The sequence below is a fragment of the Lissotriton helveticus genome, chromosome 7 (assembly GCF_964261635.1).
Source record: "Lissotriton helveticus chromosome 7, aLisHel1.1, whole genome shotgun sequence".
NCBI classification, from domain to species: domain Eukaryota; kingdom Metazoa; phylum Chordata; class Amphibia; order Caudata; family Salamandridae; genus Lissotriton; species Lissotriton helveticus.
Genome location: NC_136068.1, coordinates 96,121,937 through 96,139,661, shown reverse-complemented (window position 1 = coordinate 96,139,661; position 17,725 = coordinate 96,121,937). Strand labels below are relative to the sequence as shown.

The 17,725-nt window shown below is 41.2% G+C and overlaps 1 protein-coding gene across 2 annotated transcripts in view; it reads right to left on the bottom strand.

Annotated features, from left to right (window-relative positions):
• Positions 1–255: 255 nt before the first annotated feature.
• Positions 256–17,725, bottom strand: part of LSM14B (LSM family member 14B) — a 47,225-nt gene continuing 29,755 nt past the window's right edge. For both annotated transcript variants that reach the window (XM_078651588.1, XM_078651589.1), the window contains 5 exons: positions 16,921–17,073; positions 14,499–14,576; positions 8,367–8,528; positions 5,306–5,459; positions 256–2,032 (listed from right to left, as the gene is read on the bottom strand). In XM_078651588.1, the coding sequence (XP_078507714.1) occupies positions 1,867–2,032; positions 5,306–5,459; positions 8,367–8,528; positions 14,499–14,576; positions 16,921–17,073 (713 nt within the window). In that variant the 3' untranslated portion in view covers positions 256–1,866. The remainder of the gene's footprint in view (positions 2,033–5,305; positions 5,460–8,366; positions 8,529–14,498; positions 14,577–16,920; positions 17,074–17,725) is intronic.

Here is a 17,725-nt window from a genome sequence, read left to right as displayed (position 1 = left end):
TGGAAGATTTGACCCCTGAAGTTCCACTTAAATGGTGAGTTCTGACAGAATTGTAAAAGGGCTGATTCTTATGTTTATGGCGCCAAACAGTGAGCCATCCGAAGATTACAACTATTGGCTACTTGTCTCCAGTGAAAGTGTTGGAATGTCCCAAATGATGCTCATCTTGTCCTTGTAAGTGCATATAGTTGGCAGTAGTTGACAACTTTACAATTAATTAAAAAGTCAAACAAAAATTATGAAGCAAAGGCATACTCAGTTTGCAAGATTTACTGTAAATTGTAACATAAAAGTGCAAGGTTTACTGGATGTTTATTTCCTTTAAAAATATCCAAGTTGGCGATCCAGGCAGACATTGGAGCCAAGTACTAAGGCCTTATTTAAATCCCCATTATTTTAATGTAATGCATTGAAGGTCTTTTTTCGAAGATGTGCTCAAGTCGGAGTGCTGTGGTTACAAAAAAAAACAAACATTACATACAAGTCTATTCATAGCAAATGAACAGAAAAAAATTAAAAAGAGTCTTGCCCACTACTGCAGGAAGGCAAATTTTAAGTTTTGTAGTCGCTCAATCCAACGATATGATGGTCTGTTTTTTTTTTTAAACACAAATTAGATGGGAAGGGGAAAAAGAATGGACATCCAAAATGTTGGTTAATTCAGAACAATGTGCTACTCTGGACAAGTTCCTGTTCTGCACACAGTCATTAGAGGATGACATTATGCAAAGCTATAATAACTTCCATGTGGCAAATATTTGCTGTAACCAACTAAAAACCTGAAGAGTTTATTAAAGTACCAACAAACTACCAACATCTCTAAATGTTTATTGCCAAATTACAATTTACAGAAGACCCCGTGGCAGTGTACTAAATTGGATTTTAGTAAATTACTTTCTACAAAAATAAAGGCAAGCTTTATATTCGCTTAACAAGATTCGCAACTTAAATTCAGTGCCTTTAAGGAGGTGCCAATTAGAAATAGCGCTGCCTTCACAAAAACTGCAACTAAACGGACATGCTTAAACAAAATTTGAGCCATTGATTCATGCGATAAACCTTTGTACTGCTTCTTAAAACTGCCTCATTAACTATTTACAAGTTATAGGAGAGGGGAGAGGACAGGGGGCAGTTGGTAAAACAACCACATTTCAGTTTGGAGGTAGCAGAAACCTGCATGCCATTCAGTCTGCACAGATTAGTAGATTCCCCATCTGGGTATGCTGCAATTCTACCTTCTCTGAAGGGTTGGCTGTTCTTTACACTTGCACACACAAAAAAAAAAAACTCAATCCAGTTTACATTTTATACAGGCTGCAAAACTAGGTCGCAAAACCTGACCGCAGAAACGACAAAGATGGCCGTTATTAATGCTGTGAACCCATTTGTTCAGCTGGATCTTCAGCTGAAAATGTATTAAGTGCTTTAGGTTGGGGAAAAAAATTAAATAAAAAAGTGTTTAAGGCCCCATTTATAGAATCCCTATTGGCTTCGGTCTAACTTAGGACTAAAAGACGACTCTTCCTTCGAAGTCTCAGAACAATGGGGCATCTTAAATGCAGGTTAACGAGATGCCATTGCAGAAGATTGGTAGAAGCTCAATGTACAAAGTTCAAGTTACTCCTGCTTTAAGCAGCCCCAATACAAAATAAATGACCCAATTACTTCCCCACAATACCATCAGCACGGCCATTATTCCTATACACAGATCACCAAACGAAAATAAACACTGACGTACTGTTCCACTCAAGAGTCCATAGTGTCAACTTCAAATTAGAAGCAAACATAAAAAAAAAAAAAAATGGATGGAAGACCAAGTCTGTCTCAGAAACCAAGAGTACTAGAGCGTTGAACCGCACGCCTCCATTACACTCTTCCTGTTCCAGCCCTCTGGGTTGTTTGGTTTCTTCTGGGGGTAGCACCGCCCCTTCCACCTCTGAATCCACCACGGAAGCTGCGGCCACGGAGAAACCTTCCAGAGACTCCAAATGTCTCTGTATTCAGCTTCCGTTCCTCAGCCCATGTTGTACGCCTGGTAAGAGACAAAAAAAAAGTTAATGAAATCAGTACAAGAAACTGACATGGATGAAACAAATATGGGCAACATTTTTGCCAAAACAGAGAAAGCCTTGTGTTGCAAGCCAGTGTTTTCACCCAATATACAAGTGTTGGATTAAAAGCTACCTCATGCTCCATATTAAAGTCAATTATCCAGTATCATGTAAGAGGCTAGTGAGAGAAAGTAGCAGCAAGCCAGCTCACAAGTGCTTAAACTTCCATACTGCAAAACTAAAATTAAGTTAGCTATGCAAAGTCCCTGACCCATTCCATCCAGCGTTTATCGAACAGGAATACACCAGGTAGTACACCAGTTATCCTGTACACCCAATTGAGCTAGTCTAAACATAGCAGTCACACTTCAGTGTTACACTACAGTAACATCATTAACACAAGGCAGTACTGACGCACCTAAAGAGGTTTGTAGTTTGATGCAAAACAAATTCAGGGTTGTATGTCCCTGTGGGACTCGGCAGTGTAAGACAATTTATGGAGTCTAGATCTACCCATCTCCCCTTTCCCCATACCAAGGCCACTGCAATCCTTGTGAGGTTATCATCCGCAGCACTGGGAACAGAAGACTGGATTTACCTTCATTAGCAACCTTGCAACTGGAAACCCACAACCCAAGCAGGCTGGCAACAAAGCTCCAAAATCTATTTAAAGTAGTATGGTCTAACCAAAAACAAGGCCAATTGTTCTACAATACACCAATAATTCTGGCACCTATTACTACTACACATGTATGATCCAAGAGCTCACCATGCCACAGCAGTTAAACATTTTCAACTGCTCCAATGTCTGACCGACTTTTGTTATATGGATCAAAGGAAAAACCATTTCTCAAAATGATCACTACTTGTATCTCTCGCTAGCCCTTTCACCCAAAGGAACACCTGTAAGTTTTAGTGATCTCTTGTGCACGATAAAGTGTTTAGTCTGTTCTTCCCAGAAAGCAAAAGAGACTGGAATGACACCACTAATAAATAAAGAATCAAAACGCTTCCTTCCCATGCCACACCCTTTCAGAGTTAAAGGAGCTTGCCAATTTCCACCTCAAATCTGCTCCATTACCAGGATAGACGTCTTAAGTGTGAGGTTACAGCAACAAGTCAATTGTGGCACTGCTGAAATGAATTCTTTCAAAGAACACACACTAAGTGGGACTTTTACAATTCAAAGTAGCCCCCCAGGCCTACATTGACATTCCTCTGGTATTCACTGGTAAATATACCAGTCTAGTCTTCTTTGTGTATGTAGAAAATAATCACGATTATCAGCTGCACTGAAAAAAACTCTACCACATTTAACTCTGATTAGAAGTTGCAGGACCACTATTTTTTGTGAATCCCTAAACTGCCAAGCGTCTCCAGCCACAATCTGTGAACTCTTGTCCCAAGTCCATCCCAGTGTTAAGAATTTTGGCATCGAGGGTAATGTTAATTGACCAGGTGGAGACCATGTTTATGCTTCTGCATAAAGCGTTCTAGAACCATAAAAGGTTACTGCATCACTTCGACCTCATATCGAATACTTTTGTCCTAAACTGAACACTTGCATCTGTATTTACATTGGGTTCTCCAGCCACCTCTCTAAATTGCAGCTCACTCAAAATGCCACTATGTAGCTTACTCAAAAGACCATTCTTACAATCTCTTCGCTAGCTTCTGATGAAAAAGGTTTAAGTATTTGATAAAGAATTTCTTAAACTCTAGGTTTGTGGGGCAAAATGTATAAATTCCCAGACCCTGGTCCGATAATCCAATTACACCAGTTCCCCCCATCTGAATAGTTATGCAGAAGATTATGTAACCAGATACTTTCAACTGCTCATGTCTGGCAGTTTGTTCAACAACTGGCACTCAATTGTTCTGCAGTACCCAAAAACGTATATGCACTTCACATACAACGGACCACAACTCAAACACGGACATGCGCAATCACTAGTTGGATTCAAACTGCATTTACGCAGCTGGAAGGGAGACCACTTTGTCAGACACTACTTCAATGTTGGCTATCGGCAATTGTTTTAGCCCCATTGTCCATGTACTGAAGGCCCATTATTTACCACACGTGACTAGTTATGATAGTTTCAGAAGCAAATATGAACTATGAATAAGCTCTTTCTAAGCCTCAAATCAAATAGGAACAGTTTTATATATCATACTGAAATAGGGACAAGTTACACCTTGAAAGAGACAACCCCCATTAGATGCTCCCGCCAGAATTCTGGGGAAAGCCATCTTTACATGGACCGTAGTTGATATTTGTTAACCACCTTCAAAAAATGATCCTTCTTGCGGTCCGTAAAACCTCATGTTCCCGTGCCCACAAGTTAAATCCCCAGAGATCAATCCTTTGCACTAAAACGATTGAGCGATCCAATCCACCTCATAGGAGGAAACAATTGCATCCTTGAGAGATTAAATCTATAACCACACTAGCCAAAAGGATCGCGGATCTCGATAACTGGAGACAGTGAATGAGTAGGGAATGAAGGATGCATTATAACTGTGCAATGTGAAAGGGAGGCCATGAACTGCTAGCAGAGTTGAAAGAGCAAATACAATTATGGCATTGGTGTTGATAAACACATGAGCATAGGCAGCAATTCTTTAATGGAAGCAGCTCTTCAATCCCCACAAAATGTGCTCAAATTGAAGGCTTTGGCCCAAGAAAAAACAACAAGAATCCGCATGAATGAAATTCTGCAGACCAATGCAGTGACAGAAAAAAAGTTGGTCATTAGTAAAAAAAATAATAATTATTCCACACAGCAAGCTGGACAAGCACTCAAGTCAGTTATTTAAAAATTCTAGCTTGCTACAGAAATCCACAAGTAATATCTGAAAGCACCATTGCTAGGCCCACACAGCTACAGACAGGTTATGCTACAGAACCAATAATTTGTAGCTGAGCTGGACACTTGGGAAGCTGGATCCTGGTTATACATTCATGAATGTGCAGCTTACAGAGCCATAAGGCTTACCTCCACTCTGATCGAAAGTCACCTATAGGTGGGATACCTGAAACTGGACCAAACAAGAGCAGGGTACTCGGATTTATCGATGCAAGTACTGCGTATATATGCATGCCAAGAAGAGCAGCAAGACTGCTCACCGGTCTGAAAATGGATTAAGATATGCATGCCAGTTCAATTGCTCAGCCTAAATCACTTCATTGTACGCAAACCAGCAGTTATAGCCTAGTAGTCGTGCATGGAAAAAATGAATTAAAGGAAAGTTACCTGGACTTCATCTCAGAAGAGATGTTGTCGAAGAAAGACTTTGTTTTGTCATAATAGCAATTCGGCCCCAGAGGGTCTTCCTCTGGGACACCCTCACTGTTTTGGGTCTCCACACCAGAATCCGTTTTCTCCTCTTCTTTCTCTGGCTTGTCATCTAAAATAAGGAATGAAGACTGTTACACAAGCTAGAGCATTCAGGTGTGTGATGCTTCCTTGCATTAAGGACAGGCAAGGATTTGCACCTGTATTACATTTTTGCATTGTGATAAAAGTATCTAGGTTCCACAATTCAACATCATAGAAAAAAAGGTTTCTGCAACTTCAGTTCTCTATAGCTTTCATAGGTTCACACGCTTCAAATGTGCTGCTGCAAATGCTTAGTAAGAGCAAACATTGCAGCAATACATTTTGCAACACCACAGCTCACCCTCCTCACTGATTGGTTCTGCCGAGCAGCTACTGAGGTCAACATAACAGGACATTTCCATCAGATGTTCTTGGCAAAAGGGAGGATCATAGTAAAAACTCATGAGGTGGCAAAAATTAAGGATGCCAGAGTGAAAAACAGTAGTTACAGGCTAGTAACCTGTCTCGGTATAGCTCATGTTCACATGTTTTGTAAACAGTACAAAGGAAAAACATGGAATGAAGTTCCCTTTATGGGACCAAGCTCCTGTCCATCACCTGGCCCACTTAGGTCTGGTGCCTCAGTGGACCAATGCATCCACTCCAGAATCTGACCTCATGGCTGCAGGTTTGAAACATTGCTGGTATAATCCGCCTTTCCACGAAGATCAATACATTGAGTAGCATTGATTTGGTTAAATATCTGTTACCCAGCCCCAAAATGTCCCAAAGGGTGAACACTTTACAAATCCTGTTCCACCCTCAGCTGCGCTTTAGACAGTGCAATGCTGCGTCTTAAAGTCCTCACTTCTGCTAGGTTGCTGGACTGCAGATCAGAAAGTGACTGTGGGAAGAGCACCACCCTAGCTGCCATCCTCCTGGTGTGTGCACAAGTGGTTCCTGTTAGAAGTCTGCACCCTTTATGGTACATATATACAAGCTGCGATGTGCTTTCCAAGAAATGCCAGGACGCCTTAACTCTTACAGTGTTGAGTTGTCTGAATGCAAACTACTCATGAGTAACAGTCTAATGCAGAATTTCAGGTCGCTGGCTATCAATCTTAAGTTTGATGAGTCAGGAAATTCACATACTATAACTGCCTCCCTAACTGGGCTATGACCATTCACCGGAATCAATTCTGGAACACCATCTGGGAGAGGAGGAACAGCTAAATATTCCTGACCATTTAGGTCTCAATAGAATGCTTTAGCGGTCATGTAGGGGCAGCGCCTAGCTCACTATTGTTTTTCTGGACTCTATTCACTGTCCGATCTCTTTACTCCCTATTCTGGAGTTTCTCCCACTCAATGCTTTACATTTTTAAAATGGATGAGCTATATCCTTCCACTAGTGATATCAGTAAATAATTTCAGTTTTAGAATTACATGAGCATGTATATTTCTTCATACAACTTTCCTTCCTCATCCACCTCTTGACAAATACCATTCCAAGATGGCCAACTATGCATGTGTATACATTCGCTGCCATCTTGGAATAACTTGTCAAACAAAAAAATCAAATCACTGCAAGACTGCCACAATACATGTGCAAGCCCATGTATTGTAATTACCTTGCATTTACAGACCACAATCCAATTTTGCTTCCAATGCTAAGGATCTGCATTCATTCGCATGCATGGCCAGCCACTTTGGAATGCTTCTGGCTACAAAGTATGCAGAAACATTCAAGCACTGACAAGGCCAATAGGCCTATGCTCACAAGTTAAAGTAAAGACCTATTGCGTTTGGTAAAGTTCATTGTAACAATGAGACACAAAGTGCAGCGACAGATAACAGACCCCCAATTGTCACTGCCTGCTGGCAAGAAATGGTCTTTTAGGAGTGTAAATGCAGGGTGGGGAGAAGGGGATCAGGAAGGATGAGAATAGGGAGTGGATAGGCCCACCTGCACCCAGTTACCTACTGGGAAATACATGCTCATGCAGATGCCAAACAATGACGTGGATGGGCAATCGCCATTAAAGCTGGTGCGGAAAAGTTCACCAGGGATTCCCTGCCAGACCGAGAACGTTCCAAAATATGTGAATCTATGAAAGAGTCCATGCTGGAAAATCTTGAGTAATTAAACTCAAACTGAGTCAAGTGTCAGCAAGTAAGCCAGTACCCAACTGCACCCAGTCTTGTACCTTTGCCCAATACCCTGATACAATCATCTGAACTGTTAAATACAGAGGGGGGGATCTCAGCCATGTACAGTGTTAGCAATGTTTAAGACATTTAACTAAGGTAGCAGAGCTCCCACTTTTATCCTCACTAAAATGGCAGAGAATTGACCGGGTAATACATTCTATATAGAGGGTGTTTGAACAGCACTACACTTTTGCACAGCATAAAGAATCTTCACCTCAACATACTGATCAGCATGCGGTAGAGGGACAAAAAGTAAACCGAGGCTGCAAAAACTCCCTGATCAAGCAAGTGTGAACCCACAAGGAATAGAAAGGTCAATTTAGGAAGAAGTCACAAATTACCCAGGGTAAAAAAGGTGTGCCAATTCTAAAATGCAATTCTGAGACTTCACGTATCAGGAAAAAAAAAAAGCTCTATACAACCCCATCCTGGAAAGGTTAGGACTAATTTATCAATGGAGTGACAGTCTGCTACGATCACAATTGAAGGTACTGCCAAGAACATTAAAAATTAAAACTGGCACCTACATGCTATCCATAAACTCCAGTTGTTACAAGAAAAAAGTTTTCAAAAGCCAGCATACGAGGTACAGTTACTAGTCATTCAAGTTAACCCTAAATGGGAAGTCCGTGCCAACTCTAAACAATACAGCTCTTCTGAGTACATGCCAAAACACCTCTGGAATGAGCCAGAATTGTCACAGAACAGCACCCCTACCCTCCAAAGATTACCAACCCTACAGGTCAATTAAATAGATAAAGTCTCAAAGTTGATGGTAGCAAACCTTTAATGTTTAGTTTATTCTTAAATTCTTTGTCAAGTTCTTCTCGGTTAAATTGCGCATTTGCCGTTTCAAAATCAAAGTCTCCTTCAAATTTGATTGCATTTTCCTTTGTACTGACTGGCCGGTTTTGTCCTCTGGAACGATTACGTGTTCTTCTATTACCTGCAATGGAGCAAGCGAGATTAGCCAAATCTGTTACAGAATTCAAGTAGTATCAGCATTAAAATAAAGATTGAAGTTAAGATGAAGAATACATATTAACCATCAAGATACTTTGAAACAGGTCACTGATCATACGAAAAATCTAATTTTGACAGTCCTATGCCAATAAGAGTTAACAGTGAGAAACTACTAACTTTAAAAGAAAAAAAAAGTTTGTATACCTCAAGGTTACCATAAACTGGCTCAAGAAGGGTTTATAATAGAATACAGAATGAATTACGATTTAAGTGGTCTTCTCTATTGGTGTTATTGGATACCACGCAATTTATCCTACCACTAGATTAAAAACCATGTGAATTTACAATTATAATCAGTCAACTTTTGCAGAAATCCATGGAATATCTGTAGGAATACCACTGGTTCACCACTAAAATGGACAAGTTCCTTTTAACACGAGGAAGCCAGCTTTTGACAAAAAACTACTGTCTAAAAAGCACTATATAGAAAATGTTACTTACCCTGCACGCATCAGTTTGTTGCATGTAGTGCTGTAGATTCACATGCTGTGCATACCAACCATCTAGTGTTTGGCTCCGACGTGTGTAACTTGTTTTTCTTTAATGAAGTTAGTCACTAGGTATAGTAATTCAAAATATTGCTGGTAATACACCTGAACATCAGCTCCATTGTTAGATTGTTTTTCCCGCATGGCGGACAAGGATGGAAATGGAGTAGAAAGAAGATTAACATGCGAAGAAAAAGTATCTGCAACATCCAAAGGCTTCCAGGGAAAAGGGTTGGCACATGTGAATCTACAACATTACATGCCACAAACCGATGCTTATAGGATAAGTTACCTTTTGCGTTCATGGTATGTGTATCTGTGGGCACAAATGCTATGCACAGAACGTAAAGCAGCCCCATCCCCAAGCAGTGGCTGGCCAGAGGATGCTGCACAAGATTGAAAGAGTGTACAAAGGACCGCTTTGCCTACATTAGCTAGTTGGGGAGCTCTGACATCCACAAAGTAATGCATGGTGAAACTGTGGAGTTGAACAGGTATCTGCTATGCAGATGCCTGCTATTGAGACGTTACCCAAGGCTGCCATAGAGGTCCATCTTTTGAGGGAAGCGTGGGGTCTGGGAGAGCTAGGTAAATGTAATTTAGCTTTGGTGCAATAGGTCTGTGTATATATTATTCGAAAGGGTGGTCATGTGAACACTTGTTGTAAGGCCTCTTAACATCTAGACTCTGGACAAGGGAAGAACACTGGAAGTCCAAAGGCAAGACAAAGGTGGAATGAAGAGACCACCTTAGGTATAAATTGGGAAATTGTTATAAGGACTATTAAATCGGTATTAACTTAAAAGAAAACATCATGTAGTGTAAGTGCCTGAAGCTCACTCACACAACTAAGGGAGGCAATTGTCACTATGAAAACTACCTTCTAAGAGAGGAAGTGTAGAGGGTATGAGTGAAGTGACTCAAAATGAGAATCCGTAAGTCTTGAGGACTATGGGTGCCTCCTGTCCCTGCCTAGAATCTCCTCAAAGTACGATGACTTAAAATCATACATAAAAATGAAGTATAATGGAGGTGAGAGTCGATATTGATCCAGGTGAAACAGGTAACATACGGTCTTGGATTGCTGCATGGAATGGGTTGAAGTGCCTATGAATTCAGTAGAGTACAAATCTTCCTTTTGGATAAACAACAGGCTTTCATTGAAGGCCTGCAGGCCTCACTCAAGAAGGTTCTACACGCTGGGGGTAGGTAGCAGTAACCGAATTCTAAGACCACAGAAGCCAAATCAAAAGATTTATTTGCTTGAGGCTAAGATGTCTCAGCATGCAGTGGCCTACTGGGCAGCTTCTCAAGACACTAGCGAGGTCTAGGAAGGAGGTAAACCAGTGCTTTTTGGAGCAGGTAGAGGCCACCAGGATGAGTGAGGTATACAAAGCAGTCAAACAAAAGTACTGAGTAGGACTTTTAGGTGGAGTTCCCACTTGTGGCTTTGCTGCTGCATCCTGGTGAGCAAGTCTGCAAAATTGTCTCGTCCCTGCAGGTACTCCCAGTAGAGACTTTGTGATGGTGTACGACACCACATGTGGGCCAACAGACAACTAAGAAGAGTCAACCTGCTTCTCTATGTGAAACACACTCATGTCTGTGCAAATGAGGACATTCTTTTAATGGATGACAGGAACACAGAGGGCTAGCTGAAAGGCAAGCAGCTCCAGGTAGTTTAGGTGTAGACTGTTGATGGGGTGTTCACACCCCTTGAATGGTTAAATCTTTTGTAAGTGTGCCTCCCCCTTCCCACTGTGTGAGGGAAGCATTCATTGTGATGGTTACCTGTGACACTGGCTCACGAAAGGGCCACCCATGCAACAGGTTGTTGTCATTCCAAAACTGCAGAGCAAGGAGTGTGGCCCCTTAACCCTATATCCTCCCAGTGACCTATGATTCAGACCACTGCAGCTAGGCACATCTGCAACAGGTACATGTAGAACCTGGCATGGGGGACCAATGGCACAATAAAAGGCCCTCATACTGATGAGGAGCATTACTGTCCTGACCTTTACTTGACCACCTGGCCCAGAGGTGGGGGGGGGGCTGTGATTGGAGAGTTTGCACCCTTGCATGGCTTTGGTAGGCTTTCAGAAGTTAATTGTCGACCCCCTGAAGGGCTGGGTTTGAAGGAGCTGAAGTTGGGACCTTGTGGTATTGAAAGGTAAACCCTAGGCCATACAGGAGACTATGGTGGTTTGTGTATTGAGCCAAGCACTGCTCTTGATCAGCCAGTCTTTTAAGTAAAGGAAAGATGTGGACGCCGTTCCTCCCAAGATGAGCAGCTACCATAGCAAGACAATGAAAACTCTGGGTACTGTGGTGAGCCCGAAGAGCAGCACTTCGAATTTATAAATCGACACTTACCACGAAGCAGAGGAACCAATGGTGTGCAGGGTGGATGGGGACACTGAACTATGAGTATTTCAGATCAAGGGTGGTCATGACATCACCTTGCTGTAGTAAAGGGATGACATCATGGACTGTCACCATATGGAAGTGCTCCGACAGGATGCATTTGTTGGGAGGCCTGAGGTAAAGTATGAGCCTGCAACCTGCCTTTGTGAATGTACAGGGAGTACAGCTCCCTTGCCACAATGGTGAAGCGGCATAAGCTCTATAGCACCTTCGGAAATAATTGCCTCCACTTCCTCTTGGGGGCACTGATATTCTGGGGAGAGAGGGAGTTTGAGAGTCTTGCTTATGATATTAATGACCCATTGATCAGAGGGGATACCCAAACACCGGGACAGAAACTCCTCCAGCCTGAATCCCCCCCCCCAACCCAAAAGGTTTTGTGTTCAGGGGGAAGCACAAGTGAATCAATGCTTTGCAGGGGAGGGAACCTTGGTGGCTCTGCCCCTAGAGTTATTGCCCTTGTAACCTCCCTCTGTAGTAGCTCTGGAGAGGGCTGCTGTTTTTGCGGTCTTTGAGAGAGGTAGATTCCTCTGGAGAGGCTGTCTTGGAACCCCCACAGTACTTAGACAAAAGGAACCACAGGTAGGAGTTGGAGGTGCTCCCATGCCTTTAGCAGTATCAGTGGCCTAATTTATCTTTGAGGATCTAGGCAACCGACGGTCTGAATATTTTCTCCCCATTCAACAGCATTTTGAGCAGGTGCTGCTGGACTTCCAGGTTGAAGCCGGAAACACGCAGCTAAGCATGTGGACGAAGGATACTTTAATTTATCCCACAGGCTGCGGTAACCGCAGCATCAAGGGGACGCGAATGCTGATGTTGGAGATGAGCTTGGCCTCTGACAAGTTCTTGTCCCCCCTTTTGTTCTGGTTTGCAAGGTGCTTCAGAAACTCTTCGATTTTGTCCCAGTGCGCCCTGCCGGGTTAGCAAAACTACAGAGTTGGTGATGTGCCAACGTGTCACAGACTGAGCAGTGACATTTTCTTGCCATGTCTATCTTCCTACTTTCCCTGTCTGTAGGTGGTGCATCACTCATGCCCTGATCACTGCCACACTTGTGGGTGATATGGACGAAAACCTAGTCCAGTGGAAGTTGTTCCCTAAAGTATACTAGATCAAAGAGTGGTGTCTTCAGATCTGTTAACCCTGGCCTTTACAGGCATCTAAATGTTGAGCGCAGAATTAAATATTCCCTGAAGCATGGAGGTACTGCACGGAGCACTGGGTGGAAGAGCGTCTCCAATAAGACCTCTACCTCCGGTAGCTTATGCATCTCTACCTTAGGGTATATGGCCAACCCTATGGCGGAACTCATGGTAGGTGGAGTCATGGGGGGAGAAGGCTTAGGGCAAAGAATAAGGACAGTAGTCGTTCCAAGGTCAGCTTGCAGCACACAACCATAGCTACTGGTCAGGTTAATCCTATTCTTGGAGAGGGCAGTCAGCGTATTGCAGACAGCAGATAAGCATGTATTTGGCTGTGCTTTTGCCAGTTGATAAATACATATTGAAAGCCCAGTCTTCCATACTATACATAGTACTTTTTTTTTTTTTTTTTTTTTTTTTTTTTACAGAGTGGGGCCTCTGATCAAACGATCATGGAAGAACGATTTCTTTGTTATATTAAGGCATTTCAATGAAAAATATTGTAGTTGTGAAAGTGAACTGTCCACTGAGCTCTTACATCTAGGTGTTATTTTAAAGCACTTTATAATGGGGCTAGATGCCCAATTATTTCCGGCAGAGGGCGAATGAGCTCCAGTAGATGTTCAGCACCTGGGAGTCAACACTAATGTACCTTATTGACTAAATGGCGATGCCAGTCATGTTTTGAACTCCATTAAGCGAGGGTTGAAGTCCATTCAGCTCTGGTAGTGTCGCTAAAAATAATTGCACTTTGTTTAGAATGATTTAAGACTTTATACCAATGTACTTTGATTAAATGCTGCCAGGCATTTTCAATGTTTTTTTTAAAGTATTCATCTAATCTTTGAAAGTGTTAATGAAGGTGTATTCGATTAACTTAGCAAGGAGTTGATGTCCATTCAGCTCTGGCAGTGTCTTGTCAAAATCAATTGCGCTTTCTTTAGAATGATTTAAGACTTCATACTATTGCACTTAGCTGTTTTTAATTGCCGTCAGGTCTTCCCAGTTCTTCATTCTAAGCGTTAATGAAGTTGTGTGACGCGACTTCATGTTGGTCAACACTTTTTTTTTTTTTTAACTTAACAGTGAAGTTAATTGGGTCTTGTATATTATGTTACTCTAAAAAAAAAAAAAAAATCTTATTTATCTGTGTTTTTATTGTTGTATGAACAGATGATGGATTGGTTACTGAAAACCATTACAATAAATCTTGATGACAGACAAATGGAACATTCTCCATTGTCTAACTGCAGAGAAGGCCCCAGAAGGGTGAAGACCCAAATAGGACACGATATCTTGCTCGATCGGTACACCACATTTCCAACCAAAAACGTGGCAATTGTTTTACACAGAGTAGGGGATCCGAGCGGGCCCGGCAACACCACAAGACATCAACCCGGAGCTTGGTGACAACACGTCTGACCCGGTCAGCTGAGGCGGGTGGTGAGGGGGTACACAATGGAACCAATCCTCATGCACATTACCAGCAATAGGTGAAGTCACTATACCTCATGAATCGAAACCTTTTTTGAAGAAAAACAAGTTGCACATGTTTGAGCCCAACACTTGGTGGTAGTATGCATAGCACTACTACTACACATGCTAATAACATACACAAATGCAGGTTATCGATCAAATTAATTTAAAGAAAAATTTACTAAAACTACAGCAAAGGTAGAAGAACATTGCATCAGTGTGTAGTCTAATGCTGAACATGCCATCAACTGCAGCTTTCTCTATATTTCACCAACTACTAGGACCTTGCCCTGTCGTAGTCATGATCAATACTTCAGACAGTGATTAGCACAATCTGATTAAGATTCTCATTGAAGTTACCTGACCGCCTCCTTGGAGGCCTTTGATTCTCATCATTCACTGGTAACTGACTTTGTGCAGATGGTGGTTGAACAGTGTCTAATACAATAAAAAAAGAAAGTGTTACTACTTCAAATATTAACTTGTAATGAACAAACATTTGTCTAGTTCACGCTTAATGAAAATTGTACGAGTGCAACTCTTAGTTCGAACTAATACACATGTCAAAATCAATAGTTAAAGCTTTTGCCTTGCATAACTCAGCAATTGGGCACACATCACATGCACACTCCCGCACACTTCAAAAAAGAACAGCATAGCAGCAGTGAAAACATTTTCAAAATGAGGTTACACCACCTGCATGAGTCTGCAAAAATGATAAGACTTCTTTACCATGGCTAAAGGATGGGTCATGTGAATTAGCTTAGCCTACATAAAATTACTACAATTAGCTCCCTATGAACTACTTCATTGCAAATGTCCCAATGATGTATCATGCATTAGTTTAAAGAACGACGCACATTTACTTTACACTACATTGAATAAAGCAAGAACTTAGATTACATTACCCTATGTTGGCAGAAGGTTCTTCTTTACTCAGAGATTTAACGTGTCTATTAAGATTAGGTTTACTTAGCCTTATGCTAAACTCAGAAGTAGAAACCTACGTTAGTTTTACCTATTTTTAGATTGCTACTTTGATTTTATCCAGTATTAAATTACTACAGTCCCATTTTATAATACAGTATCTGTAGTTATTCTGTTAAATAGAAGAATTTGCCTGCATTACAATACAGAGGATTACTCTGGACTAATCTAAATGGTACTACAAAAAAAAAAATAATAATAAAAACGACTTGGCATACTCTACATTTTATTGGAAAAGATTGGTCGGATGTACCTTATCTAAAGATCGGGAACTACCCAGGGTTCCTAGTAGTAAGCAATACAAACCCTGCAAGAGAATGTTTTAATTTAAGACTAAAGAGTTAAAGATGATTGCTTCTGCACATTAAAAATGGAGATCACCAATTACTGTTTCACTACAGGAGATATTTCATTGTGCATTAGAACACAAACTGATTACCAATTACTTTAATCTTCATGGAAGGGATTACTTCCATTAGTTTGCTTAAGTGACCTCAATTTATTATCTGCTGGTAATTTAACCCTGCATTGGAGTATATGGTGTCAGTTTCACTTCATCTGGCATTACACTCTAGAAATAGCAGGTTTGAATAACTATGGTCTTATGAGACTGTTACTATGATTACTTTTGATATGCACTTATTCAATTTTTAATGAAAAGATTCAATTAACCTGTACAAGTTAATTCCAGTGTACTAAACCTGTAAAATTACTAAAGAACAGGTTACTCTAACCTACACTGGATTACAAAACTAGACTGAGCAACCTGCACGGCTACTGGAAATTTCGTGTTGCTTTAATTTTAATAGGTTAAGCATTACAGATTGCTCAGATTAAAGGACATCTGAGATTTCAAGGTGCATTACATGACAAAAGAACGCCAGTTACTCATTACAGGAGAGTACTTCAAATACTTCACTGTGCACTACAACACAGATGGCTTTGAATACTTCAGCCTATGTGGAATGAACACCAAACACTTTCCATATGCTTAACTTCACAGAGCCTGCAATTAGGATCAAGTAATTTCTTTACACAGAATAAGATATAATTAATTTGCCCTTTGGGAGATGAAAAGATTGCTTGCTTAACTTTGCATTAGATTGCAGCGGTAGATTACTAGATATATTCCATTACTGGCTTACAGAAGGTGGTTACTCACGTCATATCTAATGTTACTTGCTTTTACCCGAACTGAATTACAGGAATTTAAACTATTAGGTTGTATTTTTGATGTATTGGACAGGTCTGTTTACACTTCATGTCATATGATAGAATGACTCCATTTGAGTATGCCTTACACAGCTCAGAAACAGCACTGCCAGAACATGCAGAAATACAGACCACTACAAACTGCTCCATTATTACAGCACTATTCACACCAACAGCTGTGTTCACTCAGAGGTACAAATCAACTGAAAGCCAGTATAAAGAAGATCACACTGGCCCCAGAAAAACTTGGAAGCTAAAACTCATCTTTCAAGACAAGAATGTCATGCCACTAAACCTTTCCCTCCCAAAAATAGTAATTACTCACGTCCTAAATAAATATTCGCAACAAACTGCTTATACATGAATGTTCCAGTGCATCGGAAAGTATATTTAAAGTTTGTAACGCGATTGACTGTAGGCAGAAACTGATACTCAATTTGCATCAATATCAGCACTACGTCACAATTCATTCAATATAGGGGATAAAAGTAAATCGCACTGCAGTCACTGCCTGCACATTTCACCATCACCAAGATGCACCTTGAACCAGTAATGTCAAACTGCACTATCAGTTCATACTCACCTATTAGCTGGGCTTGCCGGTTGCTGCGAGGATTTCCTATAGGACCCCTTCCCACAGGTTGCTGCAGTTTTCTCTGGTTGTCCAATGGGCCAGTCTGCACAGCCTGCTCCACCATTGGACTTTTGCGTACAGGGACAGAGGGAAATCCTGCTCCTATGGAAAACCAAATTAGAGCAGGCTGACCAATGCAGAAGACTAGCTCAAGCCATGCAAGTGGATGCACATCTGAATTACCAACAGCCTGACCTGCTTCATCATGGCCTAGTTTATGCAGGCTTTGTAAATGTACTCAGCACAACACAAGTAGGATTGATCCCTTCAGTTGGAGGTAGAGGAGTCATGCTTCCTGAAGTCAGTAATCTGACGTCACTCCGAAAGCATTGGGGGATGAAACAAGTCTTGCCAAAAATCACTGAACAAAGCAGTAACCTAGAACATTACTTCTCACTGTATTGGCAAGTGAGCAGACAAATCCTCGAGTGCAGAGCACAAACAAAAGATTTGTTAACACAAAATAAGTTCACATGTGGATCACAGAGTAAAATATTCAAGACCCAATTTTTTCTAAATTTGAAACAGGGTAATCCATCATTATGACTTTCATATTCCTTCAGGGGCTTTGCAAAAGCTAACTTAAGATTTCATGCTTTGCTGCTTATGTTGCCAATATGTAAGCTGTCAAACAGACTCATGCAGGTTACTCCAGACTGACAGTAATTGTTCAAAGAAATGTAAGTGGGTGCTCCAGGTAACAGACTCTCCAGCAGCATGCAACCATGATAATTGTTGCACTGTGGCTGTGCAG